Source organism: Schistocerca gregaria, chromosome 7 (genome assembly GCF_023897955.1).
Source record: "Schistocerca gregaria isolate iqSchGreg1 chromosome 7, iqSchGreg1.2, whole genome shotgun sequence".
Lineage (NCBI taxonomy): Eukaryota > Metazoa > Arthropoda > Insecta > Orthoptera > Acrididae > Schistocerca > Schistocerca gregaria.
This window is the reverse complement of record NC_064926.1, coordinates 475,908,762-475,932,726: the sequence shown is the minus strand read 5'-3', so window position 1 is coordinate 475,932,726 and position 23,965 is coordinate 475,908,762. Positions and strand designations below refer to the sequence as shown.

The window sequence follows — 23,965 nt, the reverse complement described above, 5'->3', positions numbered from 1 at the left end:
ATTACTGATTCTGTCAACAGTGGCAGTAGTTATATTGGGTGACTAGTTTTGAATCAGCTTTATAAATGCTTGCAGAATGAATGCCACAATCCACATATGACTCTTACCAAATCAAAATCAAACTGATGATTTGAATTTGGTAAGAGGCATGTGTGGATTGTGGCATTCATTCTGCAAACATTTATAAAGCATGTGTTGCCACTTTGATGTTTATTATAAAGACCAGGCATTGTCAGTGCAGGCTCACTAGGCCAGGCTTGAAAATGAACCTATAAGGTTCAAAACTAGTCACCCAATATAACTACTGCAACTGTTGACAGAGTCATTAATAAATGCTTTAAGAGATAGATTGCTACTTACCATAAAGATGGCATGTTATGTTACAGACAGGCACAACTAAGAGACACTTACACATTAGTTTTTGGCCATAGCTTTCTTCAGAAATGGAAACACACACATACTCATTCATAAAGAAAGCACACCTCATGCACACATGACCGTCATCTGTGGCAGCTTGGACTGGAATGCCACTGTCACATAGAATTGAAGTCACATAGAATATAAGCACCTATCTGGAGGGGTGTGGGTAAGAGGAATGGATAGCAGTGTATGGATGGGGCAGAGATCAGAGCACTGTCTGGTGCAGGGTGCAGGGACTACCCTGTCAACAGGTGCAGCACTGGGACTCTCTAGGGCAGGGAGAAGGATGGTGGGGTGGAGGTGGGAGGGGGGGGGGGGGCAGGGAGCAAAAAAGGAGAGGAGTGGGAATCTCTGCATAGCTTTTTGTATTGGTATGACTATCAAACCAGCTGTCCATCAGGATGAATGACCACCACCAAACAGTGGCCTAGAGCAAAGTAAGCCACCATGTTGCGCAACATGCAACTGAATATAACATGGTCGATTTCAATGGCTGCTTCAATACCTCAGCCATCTGGATGCTCCCCTCCATCACAAGCTTTTCTGAACGGTGCAAATAGGAGTTATCCTTACAACACATTCTCTGCTTCTGAAATATCCCAGCCTCAACTTATGCTAATATACTGTTCTCACACACTCTGCTCAATAGTTTCCACCCTCTCTGCCCTCTCACCTCCTCCCTATTCTTATCTCCCACCCTCTTTGTGTGCCACCCTCTGCCAACACTCCTGCCCATGTCTTTCCCCTTTCCCACTCCTTAGCTTAGAGAAAGCTTTTGACAATGTTGATTGGAATACAATCCTTCAAATTCTGAAGGTGGCAGGGGTAAAATACAGGGATCAAAAGGCTATTTACAATTTGTACAGAAAGCAGATGGCAGTTATAAGAGTCGAGGGGTATGAAGGGGAAGCAGTGGTTGGAAAGGGAGTGAGACAGGGTTGTAGCCTATCCTCGATGTTATTCAATCTGTATATTGAGCAAGCAATAAAGGAAACAAAAGAAAAGTTCGGAGAAGTATTAAAATCCATGGAGAAGAAATAAAAACTTTGAGGTTCACCAATGACATTGTAATTCTGCCAGAGACAGCAAAGGACTTGGAAGAGAAGCTGAACGGAATGGACAGTCTCTTGAAATGGGGGTATAAGATGAACATCAACAAAAGCAAAATGAGGATAATGGAATGAAGCCGAATTAAGTTGGGTGATGCTGAGGGAATTAGATTAGGAAATGAGACACTTAAAGTAGTAAAGGAGTTTTGCTATTTGGGGAGCAAAATAACTGATGATGGTCGAAGTAGAGAGGATATAAAATGTAGAATGGCAATGGCAAGGAAAGCGTTTCTGAAGAAGAAAATTTTTTAACATTGAGTGTAGATTTAAATGTCAGGGAGTCATTTGTGCAAGTATTTGTATGAGTGTAGCCATCTATGGAAGTGAAACATGGACGATAAATAGTTTAGACAAGAAGGGAATAGAAGTTTTCGAAATGTGGTGCTACAGAAGAATGCTGAAGATTAGATGGGTTGATCACATAACTGATGAGGAGATATTGAATAGAATTAGGGAGAAGAGGAGCTTGTGGCACAACTTGACTAGAAGAAGGGATCGGTTGGTAGGAGATGTTCTGAGACATCGAGGGATCACCAATTTAGTATTTGAGGGCAGCATGGAGGGTAAAAATCGTAGAGGGAGACCAAGAGATGAATACACTAAGCAGATTCAGAAGATGTAGGCTGCAGTAGGTACTGGGAGATGAAGAAGCTTGCACAGGATAGAGTAGCATGGAGAGCTGCGTCAAACCAGTCTCAGGACTGAAGACCACAACAACAAGAACAAGAATGTGTCATAGGGCTGAAAGCTGATTCCAGCGTTTATTAAAAAGTTGAGGTAGACACTTCTTAAATTGAATGTACAAGATCCATACTAGAAATGGTGAGAAACTCATTATTAAAATTATATCTCCAGAAATGTAACATAAATGACTGCAGACTATACACCTCATGTTGCCATATTGTGTTGCCATTAATGTCTGTTACGTGACAATAGACATTACTTTCAAAATAATTGACATGAAAAATTCACTACAACAGCGAGCTGCCACTAAATTCCTTGCTTAAGATGGGAAAATGTGCTGCTGAAATTCACCTCTGACTTCAGTTGTGTTACAGAATAGATGTGAGGGCAGTGGTGCAACATGGTGGAAAATGTTTGGCATGCAATGCTTCCATCTTGGGGTTGCTGAAGTAGAGTTCTGTCGTAAGGGCATTTTCAAACTTGTAGAATGATGGAAAAACTGTGTGCAAATAAAAGGAGATTACATTAAATAAATAAATAAATGGCATGTGACGAGGGCCTCCCGTCGGGTAGACCACTCGCCTGGTGCAAGTGTTTCGATTTGACGCCACTTAGGCGACTGGCGCGTCAATGAGGATGAAATGATGATGATTAGGACAACACAACACCCAGTCCCTGAGTGGAGAAAATCTCTGACCCAGCTGGGAATCGAACCCAGACCCTTAGGATTGACAGTCCGTCGCGCTGACCACTCAGCTACCTGGGGTGGACGGAGATTACATTGAAAAGCAACAAAGAATGTAGATGAAGTTGATGTACTTGGGTTGTCTAAAATATGAAGATTAAAAATTTTGAAAGCTATTGCTAGTTACTTTCACAGTATGGTCCTCAGTTACTTTTAGTAAGGCCCTCATATACACTGAGTGCACAGACTGAGTGCACAGAACCTACCTCTTTTCATTTGAGTTTTTAATTATGTCACTGTCTGGCGAGTATGAATGTAAATTTCTGCCAAGCTGTAAAACATTGGGAGGAAATGCTTCCAAGATGTTTATATATTAACAGATTAGTAAATGACTATAAAAATGAGGCATAAAAGTAATGAAATTTGAAACATTTCCAAACACATTTTAGCTCACATAATACTCAGTATTAAATGTTGGCTAGAACCATAAACAGTGAGGGTTGAGATCTCTGAGAGAAATAGAAAGTATTTATCATAAGAATAGGCTAAATAGTGTGGTAGGTGCTATACGACAAGAATAACAGTAGGCAAGAAGTTTAAATTCACTTACAGAAATTTTAGTCTGAAAGCAAAAAGATAGTGGTAGGATCAGAGTTACTACACTGCTTGACAATCGCTATGGAACACCTGACCAATGCTAGTAAAGCAACATATAGAAAGTGGCATGTGTTAACTGCAGTGAAGCCTGTGCACAAAAGCTCTGTATGCATTTGACAGTTAATGCAGTCAGTTTTTGACAAAGGTTGTTGTGGAACCAATTAGTATGACATTCTGTGTGGTACTGTGACAAGTCTGCAGGCATAATTTGAGTGCTTACAACCATTGACAAGCAGTGGAACGGCTCAAATCTGGTCAAACTGTCACTACTGTGGCCACAGTAGTGGGGGTGATCCAAAGAAAAAGGCAGCTGAAGTTGAAAATGCTATGTAGAAGCATGCCAGTGGTCATAGACAGCCCCCCTTACCACAAAAGGATTGATACGTAGCCCTAGTGGTGAAGGAAAGCAGACATCTCACTGCTTGGCAGATCACTGCAGACCTTGCGACTGCTACTAGTGCACATGCCTCTGCCGACACCATTTCATGGCAATCAAATCAGGCTGTTTTGTATGCTTGGAAGCTAGGTAAATACATCCCCCTTCAACATACTATTATTGAGAAAGAGTTCATTGGTGTAAGGAGCATGTTGGTTGGGTTTAGGAACAGCGGTCCAGAGTGACATTCTCTGTGGAAATTCATTTCCCTGGGGCAAGAGATTTTGGCCACCAGTTAGTGTGGAGAGAGAGGGGAACACTTTAGACACTACAGAATGTTCATTAACATCATTGGTATGGCACAGATCTTACAGTTGTGTAGGTTTTATGCACAATGGTCGAAAACTGCTACAATGCACCATTCCGATCCAAGCTCCCAGAGATGGTGGTCATGTGTGCACGAGGTGCACTTGCTTGTGTGAAAGAATTTGCATGTGTTTCCTTTTCTGAAGAAGGTTTCGGCAAAAAGTTAAATGTGTAACTGTCTTTTTATTGTGTCTGTCTGCAATTCATCATATCGTATTTACAACGGGTAGCAATCTATCCTTTTCCTCATGTTAAAATAATTTAATAGGGTAGATAAAAAAACCTACTCACAATGTGGTGGCAGAACACACTCATAAAGAATGTTACAATTAGGCAAGATTTCAGAGCCAACTGTTTCTTCTTGAGGCACAAGGGTTGAAGAGGAAGACAGCGGGGTGAAGGAAAAGGACTGGAAAGGTCCACGAAAATGGGTAGGTTTCAGGAAAGTCACCCAGATCCGTGGGTCAGGGGAGACTTACCGTACAGGATGAGAAGGAAAGGGTGATTTTGGGGCTGCATCAGATGAGATTTTAAAACCTGAGAGCTTAAAGGTGGAGGACAAGGTAATATGCAAGACAGAGATAACTGCTTAAACACCATGTGTGAGTTAATAAGTGTGAAAAGCTAACCACATTCTATGTAACAGGTGGGAGGGGGGCTGTGAAGACTGGTAAAACAATGAAAGATGTAGAAAACTAAAATAGAGTGAAGAAAAGAGTAGTCACTGTGAAGAAATGCTGTGGTGTGTTCTGAACTTGTTTTTACAAGGGATCAGCAGTACCAGGATTGGATGTGAAGGCTCGGGAAATCTTCTTTTGAACTAGGCTATAGGAAGGCAGGGGAGGGAGGGGGGGGGGGGGTTAAATACATCTAGTGAAGGCTGAGGTGAGAATGGTAGGTGTATTGCTGTAGAGTCTGCATCCAAACAAATACTTCTGCCTTGAATGCCAAGGCTATATGGGAGGGAACATTTGAACATGGAAAGGATGACAACTGTCAAGATGTAAGTACCGTTTTTTGTTGGTAGGTTTAATATGGACAGAAGTGTGTAGCTGGCTTTCGGTGAGGTGTTACCAGTATACACCCTCTGCTTATTCCCGTTCATCCTAATTGATAATTTGGTGGTAGTCATGCCAATGTGAAAGGCCGAACAGTTTTTACATAACAGCTGCTCTATAACATGTGTCATTTCACAGGTGGCTCTCCCTTTGATAGTATACGTTTTGCCAGTTCCAGAGCTGGTATAGGTGGTCCACCAATCCAATCACAGTACTGGTGATCCCTCCACAAAACAACTTCAGAACACACCACTGGTCACTCAGTATTATCCTGGTCTCGAATGAATTAATTAGCTACTTCAATGAGGCCATGACTTACTGAAATCATACCCTGAAGTTAGATCCATTCTGTCTGAAATTTTACACACCACATCTAGAATAGCTTTTCGTCACCCTCCCAATCTCTGCACTATTCTTGTCACACACTACACCCCTTGTGCACCCATCTCCCTACTCTTTGGCTCCTACCACTGTGACCATCCCCGCTGCATGACCTTTCCTACGCACCCTCCTACCACCACCTATACCAGCCCTGTAACTGGCAAAGCATATACTATCAAAGGGAGATCCACCTGTGAAATGACACATACTCTACAACATGACAGTCGTGGGCTCGATACCTGTTTCACCACATGCGCTAATGGGATTACAGACACCAGTTTCTCAGAACTCTGCAGTCCTTGGTTCTCACCACCCTTCTGGCATAAATTTACATTAATTTCTTCTGTCTCAGCATTTCTTCACAGTAACTACTCTTTTTTTCACTCCATTTTAGTTTTCTACATCTTTCATTGTCTTACCCACATATTTTTCACCACCTCCTCCCATCTCTGTTATGTGCAATACACTCAGCTTTTCACTCTTATTAACTCATGCATGATATTTAAGCAGTAATCTCTGTCTTGCATATTACCCACTCTTCTCCATTTAATCTCTCAGGTTTTCAAATCTTGTCAGAATCAGTCCCCAACAATCAGGTTTCCTTCTCATCCCATGTGGTAAGTCTTCCCTGACCTGCAGTTCTGAGTGAGTTTCCCAAAATATACCCCTTTGTGTAGACCTCTCCAATCCTTTCCCTTTACCCCTTTATCCTCCTCTTCAACTCTTCTGCCTGAAGAAAGAGCCACTGGCTCCAATAGCTTGCCTAATTATAACATTTTTCTATCTATCCAGTTAATTTATTATGTTAAAAACTGATTCTTTTCCTTATGCTGTTGTGCACACAAAAATGTGCTTTTCAATTACTGTGGAACTGGTTACATTCACATGCAACTCCAACAAGGTATTACATACTCAAATCTAAAGGTACATAACTATCCTTTACTGTACTCAGATGGCATATATGGTGTACCAGCTTCTGGCAGGCATCCATTCAGTTGAATGGATCTTGCACCATTACAAGGTCATGATTACTCCTGTACATGTTATAAAGCAATATGCTGGAGTTGGCCATGCTGTAGTCAGCAGAATGTTTTGTCATAGAGTGATCAAACATTTTGGCCACAGCTTAGTAGTGACAATTTACGTGACTTAACAACTGGACAACAAACATGTGCAAGTAAAATACCACATTGTCATTGCAGTGGAGTTGGTGTAATTACCTGCTTAATTTCCATGTAACAGGACTGAAATCAACTGTGCTGGACTGATGGATAGATGGAACAAGTCTTGCACATCAGTTGAAAGTATCACATATGTATGATCCATGTTGCAAGGACTTGGAAACAGGAATATTAGAGTACCCCTTTTCTGCGTTCCCAGAATTAATGTTGTCCCAATGATAATGTCATTTTTTTATCATTCCTGTCAAATTTCCTATGCCCTCAATGTTAATTTGCACCTGATTTTGTGTCAACATATTTATAATTTGTCCACAATTTACGCATTATGAAAAAAATGTTCATGAAGGAAAAACTGATGCTGGCATGATGTTGACCATCCAGTAGTGTTTACAAATATTATGTGGTTACGTTTCTTGACACCAGGGCACTCTACTCAGCAGATTTAACCAGTAAACATGTAAAAGTTGGAACAATTTATGCCATATCTCCTGCCACTGCCAAGCTCTACTTGATGTAGTGGCTGATGGGAGTAACTAGGCTCATTCTAGTAAAGATATCATGACCAATCACAACCATTTCCAAACCATCTCTACTGCACAAAGGCAGTTTTGTGATTATTGTGAACATTGTGACACCTTTTTCGAACCATTTGTAGCATGTTTCGGCACTTGGCCACTCTACTTTCAGTGTTAGTTGACACTGTCATTGACTTTGGGGTGCTCAAATGTTTTTAGTTTAAACACAGTGCTGATTAAGTATTTTTTTCATGCTGAACAAAAGTTGTTTCGCAAATTTATCCTCAATTGTCAAGAGCTGTATTTACATATTTTTTGTGATGGTACACAAACAATGTGAGTGACAGTTTGTGTATGTGTGGTTTTCCACATGACTGAGGAGGCACAGTGCCTGATAACCTCAAAAAGATGACTACAGTGCAAAAGATACAGAACAATACACATCCAAACACCACACAAAATACTTATGTGCATATTTGCACTTGACAACGAGAAAAAATTCTCAAAACGTGTCATGCTAAGCATGAAAAATTATGTAACTAGTGCAGTATTTCATTATTTAAGTAATGAATGACTGCTGCACGCTTTCAAAAACACCTGTTGTGACGTATGAAATTGAACTGAACGTTCCTACTTCCCAGACAGTTACCAGTTCCAGTTACATCAGCAATTTTTATTAGATAATAAACTTTTGTAAGATAATAAACAAGTCTCTTGATTCCTGTTATGTACATATATCACACATAAAATGAGAAAATGCAAGGGGGTATCCTATATGTAACTTTTACAGCTTAAAATGTTATTTTACATATTCTAAATTTTCCCGCATGTTGCACCATTTTTTTTAAGTCCCTTGAAAAGTGTAAAAGCAGGGTTTCACTGTATAAGGGTGGAACAGTAAATTTAGTATGTTGGATAAATAATTGAATGCTCTTTGGAAAACATGGAACTGGTTTTTTTTCCCCCACAATGGAAATATTTCTTTTCAGAGCATGATAAATTGTTGTCCAAGCATTTGCAGAAGTTCACCTTTCATAGCGGAGGGTGATACAGATAAAAACGAAAGCCTTGTGTGCAGCTGAATAGTGATTACATGTGGACTATCAATTTCGGATGTGCTTTTTCGTGTGAGTGTTGGCAAAGTAATCATGAAGGTTATTTGGAAAGTAAGGTCTGAATCACTGTAGGTAATATAATGACACATGAACACTGTAACTGCATGAGCACTGACTCCCAGCAAGCCTTACTCATCAAATCATGCCATTTGCATTTGTATGGTCACTGTGTGCTGTTTACATCAATTCAAAATGTTTAAAAGAATTTATCAGCCTGCTGACTGTGAAATACAGTCAGTGATTCAGTTTTTGACAGCAAGGAACATTGCAACCTTGGAAATTCATCCACAGATAAGTGAGGTGTATGATCCTAATTTAATGAGTGACAGCAAAGTGCAGAAGTTGGTGAGAGCTTTCAAGGATGGATGGGAAAGTGTCCATGCTGAACCTCTATGAGGCCAAACATCAGTGATCTCAGAGGATTTGGTCAAAGCCAAGGACAAAAAGATTTATGAAGACCAGAAATTCGGAATTTCAAATTTAGCAGAATTTCCAGATATAGGAAGAACAACTTTGCAGAAAATGGCCCTAAAAAGTTGGAATTTTGCAACTTGTGTGCTTGTTGGGTTCCCAGGCTACTTGCTGTGATACACAAAATAGAAAGAATGCCTTGTGCTTTTGATTTTTTGGACTAATATCATAATAAAGGTGAATTTTTTGAGAATATTGTCACAGGGGACAAGTTCCGGATTTCTCACATGACCCCAGAGTCTAAACATCAGTCAATGAAATGGTGTCACACATCATCACCAGTCAAAGTCAATGCCAAGCAGACAATCTCAACTTTCAAGGTTATTGCAACCATGTTTTAGGATGCACATAGAGTCCAGTATGTCCATTCCAGGACATACTGATGAAGAAGGCGGACGGCACCCTGGGCCATTCAGTGTATAGAAAGAAGACGCACACAGACCCATACCTCCATGCAAACAGCTGCCACCATCCGGTGCAATGCCAGTCAAAACTGACCACATCGGTACATAGGGCACGCGTCATTTGTGACAAAGAAAGCCTCTCAGATGAATTATGCCACCTAAGAGAGGTATTTTGGAAAAATGGGTACAGTGAAACACAGATTGGTAGGGCCTTTAAGAAGAGACAGGCTGACAAATTTTGGGAAGAGGAAGAAGAAGAAGAGGAAGACAACAAGAGACTCGCCTTTCTGCCATATTTGGGGTCCCTGTCAGCCAAAATCAGGAGGCTACTGAGAAAATCGAACATAAATACCATCTTCCAACCACCGCCAAAGACAAAAGAGCTGCTGGGCTCAGCTAAAGACCCACTCAAACTCAACACACCTGGCATATATAGCATTGCCTGCATATGTACATCGGACAAACACAGTGCTGCATCTTGAAAAGGTGCAAGGAACACATCAGACACATCCAACTTGGACAGACAGAGAAATCTGCTATAGCGAAACATAGTATCAAAGAAAACCACACCTCTGATTTCGAGAACACCAGGGTGCTGCGCTGAGCTGGGAGCTATTGGGACAGCGTCATTAAAGAATCAATAGAAATACGGGTCCACAAGAATCTTGTGAACAGGGATGAAAGTTATCAACTTAGTGCAGCCTGGAATCCAGCATTAGCCACAATATGCAGTGAATGCACCAAGAAACATCCAGCTCGTGAGATGCGACTGGAATGCTCTGATGGAGACACGAACAGTGCACCCACTTCCCCCTCCACCCAGCCTGCCACCTCCTCTGGATCCAGCCTCCTGTGGCCAGGTGCAGGTATAAAGGGACCGGCATCCGCAAAGTCTCTGCGCTTCATCAGAAGATGATGAGTATGTCACTCATCGAAACATCACAATTTGAAGACACCACCACCCGGCTGGAAGCCCGAGAACTCTTCACCAGCTGTAGATGCTGGGAAAGCATACATTCACACATAAAGTCTTGTTAGTTGAGTTAATGCAGCAAGGAACAACAATAAATGAAGCTGCTTGCTGTGCTACCCTGAATAAAATTCAAAGTGCATTACAGAACAAGCGACTTGCCCTTCTGATGGCTGGAGAGTTGATGCTGTGTGACAATGCCAGACGCTATTCTGCCATTCACGTACAAAATCTGATCAGATCTTTTGGATGGCAACAGCTTGCCCATCCACTGCATAGTCCAGACTTGGTGCTGAGTGGTTTTCACTTGTCCCTCAACCTAAAGGAATTTCTCAGTGGCAAGCACTTCACAACACAATTAAAGGATCACATTTTAGAAATGCTGTAATTGTCTTCCATTGCAATGCAGAAATTCGAATTAGAGCCAAAGATACCTATAATGATCCCTTGTAAATGTGCAAAACCATGGGACCTTGCAATGTCACCCTCAGGCCTGGTGACAATTTAAAGAGATAGGTACTGGCACATGCAAAAAAAGGGCCAGAAGTGTAAGATGGGTTGATGCTGGCACATTGGCACTTAGTTTCATCAAAGTACTGACCACAACCACCATGGATGTGTCACATGATGTCAAAATCGTCACAATCTCTCTTACCCACTTTCATCCTTTCTTTAGTTGCCACTGTATTGGAGGTCCGAACCACAACACCCAGCGTTTTAATGGCACAGTTCTCTAATTGATGGCTGAGGGGAACATTTGAGCCACACCATCATTCGAAATCAACATGAAAAGGCCTCAAGGGGTGGCGTAAAGGGCATCAATGAAACCATTCCTTTCCTTTGGACACTGACTCCCACACACCCTGCAGCTGAAAACAACAGTTTGTACTGTGATGACCAGCAGGACGATGTTCTTTACAATCCTTGACACAAGTGACACACCTGAAAGATTCAACCCTTCACTAAGGACATTATAGATCAGCAATCTCATTAAATTTGATTGCAACCCCTTGGAGCGCAGTAAAACAACAGTTTTGCTCTGTTGTACAGGGTGAACTAGCACCTATTCAAAAGCGTTCACCGAAATTTGAACATGATCTGAAGCAGCAGGGTTGCTCATGCTTTTTCAGCCCTCCTGTTTCACGTCCTCCACTCTGGTGTGACCGGGGGTGGAAGGAGGGGTGTAACTTTGACAAATGTGTGAATAAAATGGAAAATAGTCCCTTTAAGACCCCACCCCCAGCTTGGCAACACCCTTAGTTCCACCTGCTCATCACTGTTGAGCACTTCAAAAATGTACCTGTACAGAAACAAACTGTGATGGAGTCCTAGGAGCTTCCAGACAGGCAACCTCTCTGGTTCCACATGCCTACTGGCACCCACAAGAGCAGCACCATAGCCTGCCTGAATGTCCCTAGGACTATTATCACAGTTTGTCTCTGTACAGGTACATTTTTGACACGCTCAAAAATGGCAGAAGGTGGCGCTGAGGGTGTTGCCAAACTGGATAGTCTTAGTGGATCCTTTGCTGTTTTAGTCACACATGAGTCACCCTTTGTGATCACACCCTAAGAGGCCATGAAAAAGAGGGCCAAAGAAGCATAAGCACCCCTGTGTTGCTTCAGATCACATTCAAATTTCATCAACTGGTCTTCAATGGCTCCTCATGGCTTCATCCTATACGCCAGAGCAAAAACAGTAGTCACATTGCACTCCAAAAGGATGTGATCACATTCAATGTGGTTGCTGGTCCACAATGTCCTCAGAGACAGGTTGAATCATCCGAATGTCAAGGGTTGTCAAGAACTTCGTCCTGCTGTTCATCACACTGCGAACTGTCATCTTCAGCCGCAAAATATGTGTGTATAAATGCCCTGAGGAAAAGGGGTCATTTCATTGACACCCTTTATTCCACCTCCTAAGACCTTTTAGTGTTGATTCTGAGCAGTAGTGTGTCTGAAATGTTTTCTCAGCACCCATAAGAAAACTGCGCGATTTAAACATTGGGTATTGCAGTTCTGACATTCATCACACAAGTGTCAAAATAAGGGGTGAAATGTGGGTAAGAGGAATTGCGATGACATTCCTATTATGTGATGTGTCCATGGTGACTTTGGGCAGAACTCTGATGATAACTCCATCCTTACACCTCACATGAACTTCTGATCTCTGGGATTTTTTTTCACATTTGTCAACACCTCATTGTTTGAAGCGTCACTGAGCCTGAGGGTGATGTTTCAGGGTACCAAGCTTCTGCACCATTACAAAAGAAGGTTGTAGACACCTTCGAACCAATTCCAACTTCTACATTGCGATGGGAGACAATTACAGAGTTTCAAAAAATTTACCCTTTAATTGTGTTACACAGTGTGGTTTGGCAAATGCGTGTGCTCATGCCATACTTCTTTTGTATCTTACACTTACAGGAGTCGTAGATGAAGACATATTTCACCATCTTTATAAAGGTTATCGTTTTGGAGTCAGCAAGATACTGGGAGAAATAGTGTGAGATGACAGAGAGGTGATACGCGTAAATAATATGCAATTTACTGAAAAACAGTTCAAGCATTTTCTTTTCTATTGCAACAGTTTCTTTCAAGAGGCCGTAATAAAGGAATGCACACATGGCTGAGGGCCACACAGCATTGAATTAAGTAGTATATCATTGAACATTAATGCCATGCAGTACCCATCTATAAAGATTATGTTTTCTTTTATGAGATTGCCATTCGTGGTGACTGCAGTAATATTCTACAGAAACATTTGGCAATGGTGTAGAATCTCATTTATTGCCCCTAAATCTAAAGAGGCATATTCCTGGCAGTACACCAAAAAGTAAATGAAGGATAGAGGTAAAAGTCAGTTACACATTTTTCCTGATACAAGAAGATATATTTTTATTAGAGTACATTCTGCATAATGGGATTTTTTCTGTACAATGTTGCAGGTTCAATGAAGACATATTGGCTGGACAAAAAAGAGTATCGTAATCCATTAATGCGCATGGCTATTCCTGGCCCAAAACCACAGTGGGAGTATGATGCCGATCGTGCATCTATGCATGGTCTGCTAGGCCCCTCAGATGAACGCCGTGTCTATTCACCAGTCACTTTTCAAGATGTGGCAAGGCGTTCTATAGCAAGTTCACCTGTTAAAACCACAGGGAATCGAGGTAATAAGGAAAGTACATTATTTCATGTGGTATAATGTGCATCCAACTCAACAGTCTAATATAATTTTTTTCTATATATTCATCCACACAAACAGAAATACGTTCCAACTCCATGGGAGCTGTATTTGCAACTTCCTGCATGGCAACATCTTCAGTAAGTGACATTGATCGGGCAGATGTAATCACTTCCTTCGCACGGATACAAACTACATGTACAGCTATCTCACCACAAGGGAAGGCTGCTCCCTTGATGAAGTTTCCATCAATAAACAGTGTGTCCTCAGATGGAGCTCTTCTGCCTATACCTCCTCTAAATTCTCCAGTTCCTGGCACAGATTGTGAAACTGTTAATTCTCACTTCGGTAACTGCCCTACACTGACTTGTCACAAGGAAAGTACTCTGTGTGACATGCATCATAATACGTATGGAAATATACAAAGCTCAACAGTAGTTCCAGAAGAAGATGAAGAGGGAGATGAGGAAGAAGACAGTGTGCCTGTGAAGATGCAGCTTCCACCCACTTCACGTTCTGATGGGAGCCTATGCATCCGCACTAAGAAAGTGATTCACCGTAGCCAGGGACAGGGAATGGTCCAGCAACAGTGTTGTGGTGGGTTTGGCAATTCTGGGTCAAAAGACAAGCAGCACAGCAATTCTTGTGATATTCTCTGAAGCTAAACATTGATTCTAGTTATTAACATTAATGAATTTGCATACAGTTGTACCATGGAAGTATTTTTCAAGTGTTGAAGTGTTTATTTCATTTTATGTGAGACAAACAGCTGGAGGAGGCATGACAGAGAAAAAAAATAAAAAGTTTCATATTCCAGAACTGCCTTATCCTTCAACAGGAGAAAAAGTAGCTAACAAACAGAAAGAGATCTTACATCATCACTTAACATAGAAATAAATTACATCTTATTTCTCACTCCTCTACATGAAATTGTGTGTCTGTTATTGAACATATTTAAATAATCTTCTTCTACTTTCCACATTCCTCTTCCATAGAAAGAGAAACCAAACATAAAATCACAACATTTAACATCTTTAGTTACTGTGTTTTTCTTTTTGTGCATAGAGATCAGATGAATCTCATACTCATAAAAAGGAGACAGCAACAAACATTACAAAATGATAAATGAATTTCTGTCTGTGTAATTTTTTGGGATCTATTACTTTTTACCATTTATTTGTCATCCCTTTGAAGTTTTATGTTGTTCAATTTTCCTTTTCATGACCATAAAGAATGTAACAAAAGTAGTTCGTCTCAAATCAAATGTTTCTAATATTAGTGTACTCTCACTTGTATGCAAATTCATTTTATGTTGTGAACATTAATGAGTGTTGTTGAGTGAAATGTTTTTCTGAAAGCAGTGAGCATTGTTATGGTGTCTATTACAGACAATACTCATCAAGGATACTCACATTCTAAACTGTTTTAAAACTTCTGTACATTTCCATATGCAAGTAACAATTCATGTTATCTATTGACACATGTAGATATTAAACTGCCTATTGAAAATATATAAACCATTAGAGTCCTCATAATGTTGACCATCTGTTACACAAAATGTTAAATTTTATAGCCATGTAGTTACAATAGCTAAATTTAGCTTCGTGTACCTGTGTCTGAACATAGCTGTGTTTGCTTAATTATTAGGTTAATTTATTAAATGTTACCATTGAAGATTATTCACAAACCAGGCTGTGTTATGTTATGAAACCTTAGTATAATCTAAGTTATTGAAAACTATAACTTTTAATATTAGCAAAATACTGATACAAACTTAATTTTACATTTGTTAAATAGCCTTGTGACACAATGACTTTCCAATTGTAATTTTTCCTTACATTTAGTATCATTCTGCACATTCATTTCTGTATTGTTTATTTTACTACAAAGACATTCACCAACTTTTTTAGTATCTCAGGACACAAAATCTCAGTATCCAAAACAGTGTTAAGTGCATGAAACAAGTATGCAAGAATTAAATCAGATACCTCCCATTTAATACATTTTACTGCATTCCTTTTTGGTGATTTCCATACTTACACCAATACACTGCACATGCAGACAGTGTGAGAACTGAAAACTGTTGATAATGGAAATGATTAAAGAAAAACCAAGTTTCTTGTTATTCTTAGAAAATTAATGGACTTGAGTTACATGTAACAGAACAAAATCATAACCATACAAATAATGTGCACAACTTTTAAAAAGATGTTGTTTTAATGGATACCAAGAAGGAAAAGAAAGAACAGGGAAAATGTCCAGATGTGAATCAAAGGGCTGAGGAACATGATATGGGAAACAGAAGGAGCTAGAAAGTGTGTTAGGAAAGCAAGAAGAGGGTATAGGCAAAAGAAAGAATAAAATCAAATGCACACAGAATCATATTATTTTTACTACATTATACTTTACTGGGATTGTTAAAATTATATTTTAGCTTTCCTTGAAACTTCACTTACATCTGTTGGTCTGCTCATTGTCTCAGTGCTCTATTCTTTATTTTGTATCACTGCATTTCTTTTTCATGCAAATAATGTAATATTACTCATGCCCAGACTCAGCAATTTATGGCCAAAGAAGTATACTTCTGACTGTGAGCTGAGAGACTTATTTATGCATGACGTAGGATGTGTAGAAAAAATACCTCACCCACAACATATATAAGTTTTCTTTGTCTCTTAGACACAGTCTTCAACCACTGTAAGCAGTGTCTTTATTGATTTTGTAGTAATATGATAGTTTGCAACAATATGAAAAATGTTTCTTGCTAATTACAATTATAGAATTATCACTGCATTCTGCTCTCTGAGAAAACCTTTTTCAATGACAATAATATGTGGTATGGATGCTTTTGTAACTGCTCCTAGATTTGCTTTTTAATAAACTCCCATTTACCTGTGACTAGTCTACAACTGGGGTCTACTCATTAGCATGGCTGCCTCTAGGGTGCAGGATCCCAGGTTCAGTTTCTGGCTCGGTCTGAGATTTTCTCACTTGGGTACTAGGTGTTTGTGTTGTGTTTGTCATTTCATGTAATTTTCATTGATGTGAAAGTAACTTAAGTGGTGTCAAAGAGAAAGCCTTGCACCAGATGACTGAACAACCCCACATTGGATCTCCCTGGCAATAATACCATATGGTTGCTTCATTTTTTTCACTTATGACTCCATATAGGTAATGCGGGCAGAAATAACTCTGAAGGCAGCACTGTTCATCTCTCACACTTATTGCTGGTCCAACAATGATTCTATGGTTCAAGCAATAAGGTACTATAATTTGGTATATGAATGTTTTGAAATTGAAGGAAATGAGGAACATATGTTATGTAGATATAATGAGATACTTTATTTCTGATGTTGGAAATATTTCTTACGACACTATTTGTTCAAGGATAAAAGATTTCAGTTTCACTGCAGGAAAATAAGACTGTTTATCATCAACAATTTCCTAATGATATATTCTAGCGTTCATGCATGGAACACTACTGATTTTTCTTGATTCTTGATCAACATTTAGTTACTGACATATGTGCAGAGAATAAGATACTGTACATCACAGTTTTAGTTCATTAACATGGGAAACTTATATGGATACACAACTGAAATTTGGAGAAATGAGCAAACATTTCACACATTTATTCATTAACAGTAATTTACAAGGTTTCATTATTTGAACAACACAACAAATGAAAACAAAATTCAAATATAGGCCTAAGTGATATTTTCACAGGTTACTTCTAGAAAAATTGCAGTCTGTAAAAGAATAACTAAGTTGCTTGTTTTACAGTCACACATTGTATTTGACTTATCTGTTTCACATACTGTTGATCAATAGGGACTGATTTCAGTTACTATGAGATTAACTGCTTCCAACAAAAGTTGTGCTTTGCTTTTTATCCATTGCTTTACACTGTTTTCTGCTTAAAAACAGCTTTAATTATTTCTGTACATTGTCCTGAACTAAGACTTTTAAATGTATTTTGTACTCAGTCGGTTTTATACATGTCCTGTATATATCATTTTCACCAGGTGTACATTCAAATCAGTATGTGATTGTTGTTTCTTCTCATGTTTCTATGAAATTCTTCCAGTGTTAAACCCTACTCTTCCTTCATGTTCTTCCAGTACAGTAGGTTGTGTAGGAATGCAGCTGCCTATTAACTTAAGCTTTAAAAACAGTTCAAAATGACAATTTTTGAAAAAGAAAGTATGTAAGTTATCAGCCAAAAAAGTCATATATAAAGCAACCTACAAATTAATATAAAAAAATTACTGGTTTAAATGAAGCTCTTCAGTGACATGTGTTGCCTATAAAATCAGTTGCTAAGAGATAATTAAATAATGTAGCCTTTGTTGTGCTGTCATTTGTGAAGAAACAAGCACTGGATGATAATGATTTTACTACAATGTAATTGTTTTAAAAGACTGTAATAAAAGATAATTTTACTCTAAATGTATGCGATATCCATTTGTTACTGTAAATAGTGTTTTAGAGTTGGAGTTTAGCTATGTACCTGATTACACAAAACAGTATAGGACTGTTGTATACACACTGCAGTTTTAATCTGATTTAAAAATATAGTAGAGCATGATATGCTAAATTTTTTTACAGTAATAGAGGAAAATAATGAAAGGCAAACATGTTATGAAAATAATTTTAACAATTGAAGGAAGAAACTGAAAACAGGTTCAAATCTAGACTACACAAAATTATGCCAGCAATGAAACAGTGCTGATCTTGAAATGTAAATGAAATGCTTGAAACTGACTCTGCAAGATTTATTTGGAAAGCTCAAGGGGAAGTATATTCAATAGAAATAGAAATTAGAACATATAAAATTAAATTATATTAGACAAAATTATTTTTAGTGTCAACTAACAATAGAAAGGTAAACAATTTTTTTGGTATACCGTCTTTTTTTAAATTATTTATTTATTTGTTTATTTATTTATTTGGTCCTGTTGATTACATATTATACAGCCAGTGTACAAGTAATATAGGACAAGTCAATTGACGCAATTACAGTAGTACATTAACATTTATATATCACATTGCACAGACATTGGTTTATTTTACAAGAACACTTACTTGCATGCAGTATTAAAGCCTGCATTATGCCAAAAACAGTTTAAGTGATTGTTTAAAATAGTAGAATAAGTGACAGTCCATATTTTTATGCTGCTGACATATATAAGGAAGTAAATTTTCTTCATGGTCATGGTTTGAATGAATACAAGTTTTAACTGCATTCCTCGAGAAGAGGTTTAAGTGAATGCTCAAGAGAGTGGGATACATGGGAGTTCACATTTTATCATAATGAAACAGATAAATTTACATTTTATCACCACAATTTCAGTTAAACTAGAAGTAACAGCATCACACTATCTTTAAGGGAGTGCTTTTCTTAGGCAGTTTCCCCCACTCTTGTACATCCTAACTCTAAGTATTCATTCATTTTATAGAAAGTTTGTTCAATGAGAAATAATTTTAGTTTCCTTTTAAAAACCTGTACATTATTTATTTCCTTTTTTATATTGATGGGGAGCTTATTGAAGATCTTTATACCTGACTCAGTAACTCCCCTGTGTACTTTAGTGAGAGATGCAGTGCCTTGATGAAAATTTTTCACCTGTCTTGTGTCATGGTTGTGGATGTCACAATTTTTCTGAAATAGTTACCTGTTGTTGGCTACAAATAACATCAGTGAGCATATATACTGACCTGTGATGGTAAGTATCCTGAGAGATTTGAAGAGACCTGTGCAAGATGTCCCATTAGGGACCCCACATATTAGTCTCACTGCTCGTTTTTGTATTCTGAAGACTTTTTCAACACCTGCAGCATTTCCCCAGAAGATTATGCCATAGGAGAGAACAGAATGGAAATATGCAAAGTATGACAACAACATTATTTCTCTGTCTACTAACTGATGGAGAGCTCTTAGTGCAAAGCACGATGAGCTAAGTTTCTTGACCAGCTGATCAATTTGTTCTTTCCATCTTAAGTGACTGTCTATCTGGATACCTAGGAATTTTGTGGTTTCATTAATTTTGTGATTGTTAACATGTATTTCAGGAGCTTTAATTTTTTTTTTTATTTTTTGACAGAAACTGTATCATATTGGTTTTTGAAATATTTTCGGTTAGGCTATTCGCTGTGAACCATTTGTGTACTTGAGTAGAGACTGTCATGGCTGTATCCTGCATTGTGGAGTTGGGTCCTTTTACGAGGACACTTGTATCATCGGCAAACATTACTATTTTTTGCTCTGTTGTTAATTGTGATTGGTAGATCATTAATGTAGATCAGGAAAATTAATGGTGCAAGAATTGAGCCCTGTGGGACTCCATACTTTATATTTCCCCAGTCTGATGTTAATGCTGTTCCTGTCTCCCCTTAAAACAACCCTTTGCTTCCTGTTCTGTAAGTATGATTGTAACCAAGTCAAAGATTTGTCTTTAATGCCATAATGTGAAAGCTTCTTTAAGAGTGTGTTGTGATCTACACAATCAAATGCCTTGGCAAGGTCACAAAATATCCCCACTGGATACCTTTTGTAATTTAGTTCACCTACAATTTCATGTGTTAGGTTAAACATAGCTCTGTCTGTGGAGAAGCCCTTACGAACGCCGAACTGTGTAGGAGCTAGTAAGCCATTTTGTGTAGTGTGACTATAAACTCTATCATACACTATTTTCTCAAATACCTTTGAAAATACTGGCAGCAGGGAGATGGGCCGATAGTTGGATATTTCATCCCTTGCTCCACTTTTGTGGATTGGAATCACTACTGCATGTTTCAATCTATCTGGGAACACACCAGTTTCCATAGATTGGTTACAAAAATAACACAATATATGACTGATTAAGCCTGCACATGATTTTAGAATCCTACTTGATATGCCATTGTATCCACAGGAATCTGAGTTTTTGAGTAATTTTATGGTTTTTTTCAATTTCTTTAGGGGATGTACCTCTGAAATGAAGTGCTACTTTAGATGTTATTTGCATGTGGTTAAGTAGTTCAACAGCTTTTGTGTGAGCCTGTTTATTATGGTTCACTGTTTTTTCAGCTACAGAGAGAAAAAAATTGTTGAAATCTGAAGCTGCAGCTTTGTGTTTATTATTGTCAGGTTTTATGTTCCTATTTGTGTCACTTTTTATGACGTGCCATATGGTTTTTATTTTATTGTTTGAATTGCTAATTTTTTGTGCATGGTGCAACTGTTTGGCCTTCTTGATTACACTTGTTAGAATTTTACAGTATTTCTTGTAATGTAACTTTACTGCTGGGTCTGTACTAGTCCTCTGTTGTACATACAGATCTCTCTTTTTGTTAGATGATATTTTTATGCCTGTAGTCAGCCACTCTTTCCTTTTACTACAGGTTGGTGTGATTTTAATCTGTCTTTGGGGGAAAGAAGCTTAAAATGTTTAAGGAATAAGTTCAGGAATGAGTTGAACTTCTCATTCACTTTGTCAGCCTGGTATACTTCCTCCCATTGTTCATGGCATAAACTATTTCTGAACAAGCAAGTACATTCAGCATTTATTGATCTAACATGTTTAACTTGGTTACAATGGCCATCTGTTGTTTTTCAGCTGGCAAGTTTTAAGGTTGTCATTTGACCGTTGTGATCAGACAGACCATTTGTTACTGCCCATGTCATCACTTCATTGTAATTTGTGGGATCTAGGAACAGATTATCAATCAGGGTCTTGCTCTGCCGATATACTCTTGTTGGGAATGAGATCATGGGGCACAGATTGAAGGTTAACAGTAGTGATTCTAATAGTTTCTGGTTGTTATTTTTTGTGAGTAAGTTTATGTTAATGTCACCACATACGATGACATTACTACTGTTTCTATAAAGTTTAGGTAAGAACTGTTTCTAGCTGAGAGAGGAATTTTTGAATGTCTCCCGTAGGTGACCTGTAAAGTGTTACTATGATCAGGAACTGTGTTTCAAGCTCTAATTTGAATGCACAACATTCAAAGTGCTGTTCAATACAATATTTAGATACATCTATAACTTGTGACCTAATAGTATTGTGTGTGTAAATTGCCACACCGCCTTATCTTAAATTGCTCCGGCAGTAGGAAGATTCAATTTTATAACTATTTAAATGTAGCTGATTAATTTCTGTGGCTTCCAAGTGATGAGTTAGGCAGAGCACATCAGGAATAATACCATCTGTGTCAGCTGTTTCTTGCAGTGAAAGCATCAGCTCTTTTTCTTATTTGTATTTTTTTTTTGTTTTGTTTTTTTTTTTTTTTTTCAAAAGACGTCTTATATTCTGATGAAACATTTTTAAACAATATAGCTTATCAATCGTATTTTTAACTGGTTCCTTAATATTAGTTTTCACACAAGTTAAATTATCAAAAGGTACAACACTTACACTGTGCTCTCTTCTGTTCTTTAGCCTAAAAATATCTTATTTGAGTGTTGACTATTACTGGAATGTGTTGCTGTGGAAAAAATCACTATTTTTCTTTTCTGTGGTTGGCGATGAAACAAATTTTGTCATTACTGTTTAATTTGTAGTAAAACTGAAGCCTGTGCTTATTTCAATTAGTTTTTGTGCTAGGAACCTTTTCCCAACACTGTTCAAATGAAGCCCATGTGAGGTATGGAATCTTCGACCAACACCACTTACATCTAGCACATTTACATTTTTAAACTGTTTACATACATTTGAGAGCTGTTCATTTGCAAGTTTGATCTCTCTGTTCACATAAGACGACTGATGTAAGACGTACCTCTGTGGAGTGTTTACATATATTACATTTGTGTGTCCTAGATAACACAAACACTTCTTTAGTTCTTGGCAGGCTACTAATGTTTCATTGCGGTACATGTCATTAGAGCCGCCGAGTAGTAAAATGAAATCCTTGGATGACAACTTACCGATTTCTTCTGAATGTACATATGTACATATTTGAGAGAGAGAGGCTCCACGCTTGATAAATCCTGTTGCCTTCACAGTTTCAGCTGTTTCATTTATACGAGAAGCAAAATGAAATACAGTGAACAAAAGTTACTTTGTTGGTACAGTGTGCATCAGAATACAGTCATTCACACTGTTATCCAAGCTGTTCTCTCAAGATACATACGTACAGTCTCTGAACACCTGACATACCTTGCATCATTCGCATTTCCTAAATTGCTGTTAAATGTGATTCTAAAAGTTATATAAATTCTCTCTTCACCATCCCCACTGCTTCCTGTGTGATCAGGATGACTAGAAAATATTTGAGAAATAGCTGCATGACCTTACAAGGTTCATCAGGTAAATTATACAGAAAGAAGTTTTCTATAACCCACAGAATGCAGTAAGTCTGCTGTCAGGTTATACATTTGAAGTGAATGCAAAGTAAAAGAGTACTTACTGACCACTCTTTCTGTAAGTTATTGGCAAAATACTTGAACCGAGGGATATAAATTCCAGCTGACATCAATATAAATATTTAACAGGTTTTAACTCTTACAGTATACAAACAGCTGATAGTATTCTCTGGAATCAAGCTCAGACATGAGGAAGGAAATTAAGGGAAGGAAATTAACCACATCTTTTAACAGGAACTACCCCAGCATTCAACTTAATCAATTTAGGGAAACAGTGGAAAAGTTTATTTTGGCTATCCAGTTGGAGATTTGATCTCTACCTGTTCCGACAATGGCTTTTTTGTTATAACCGTTACACTGCATCACTATGACACATCACTTGGTAGTTCCACTTTTTTGTCATAACTGCTACACTGCACCACTATGTCACATAACTTGGTAGTTCCACTGTCAATGATGCTGTCAGAAAATGTTTATATCAACCAACACACGGAAAGGCATAATGAACTGAAAATGGCCACTGGCTATAAAACATGTCGTTTCAGGGCAATTTCAGGTATGCTGCTTAACTGTTACAGAGGACTTGCTTTACAGCTCCTGTAGAGAAACCATTAATATGATCATCTGCAGAGATCATAGAATTCACTCTATTTACATGGTTGATTGTTTTGCTCATAAGGCATTAATCATGAGACTGAGTGCACGCAGTTGCTTACCAAGGTGCAAAAACATTTATCTGTGGCACAGTGACAGATGGTGTGAAGTGATGAGCATAGTACGCAATGTATTATTCATGTGGACATGCACAACCCTAGTGGATGCCCAATTTGTTACAGTGGTATGAAATTCAGTTATTGGTGTCACAAAGAAGAATAGAATAATTCCAATCCCAAAGAAAGCAGGTGCTGACAGATGTGAAAATTACCGAACTATCAGTTTAATGAGTCACAGCTGCAAAATACTTACGTGAATTCTTTACAGACGTATGGAAAAACTGGTAGATGCAGACCTCGGGGAGGATCAGTTTGGATTCCGTAGAAA

General features: G+C 38.4%; 1 protein-coding gene across 2 annotated transcripts in view; it reads left to right on the top strand.

Annotated features, from left to right (window-relative positions):
- Window positions 1-18,028, top strand: part of LOC126281270 (soluble guanylate cyclase 88E) — an 883,920-nt gene extending 865,892 nt beyond the window's left edge. Inside the window, exons 15-16 of one of the 2 annotated variants that reach the window (XM_049980094.1) lie at window positions 13,340-13,564; window positions 13,660-18,028. In XM_049980094.1, the coding sequence (XP_049836051.1) occupies window positions 13,340-13,564; window positions 13,660-14,237 (803 nt within the window). In that variant the 3' untranslated portion in view covers window positions 14,238-18,028. The remainder of the gene's footprint in view (window positions 1-13,339; window positions 13,565-13,659) is intronic. The other variant, XM_049980093.1, reaches the window with a different exon arrangement.
- Window positions 18,029-23,965: the final 5,937 nt, after the last annotated feature.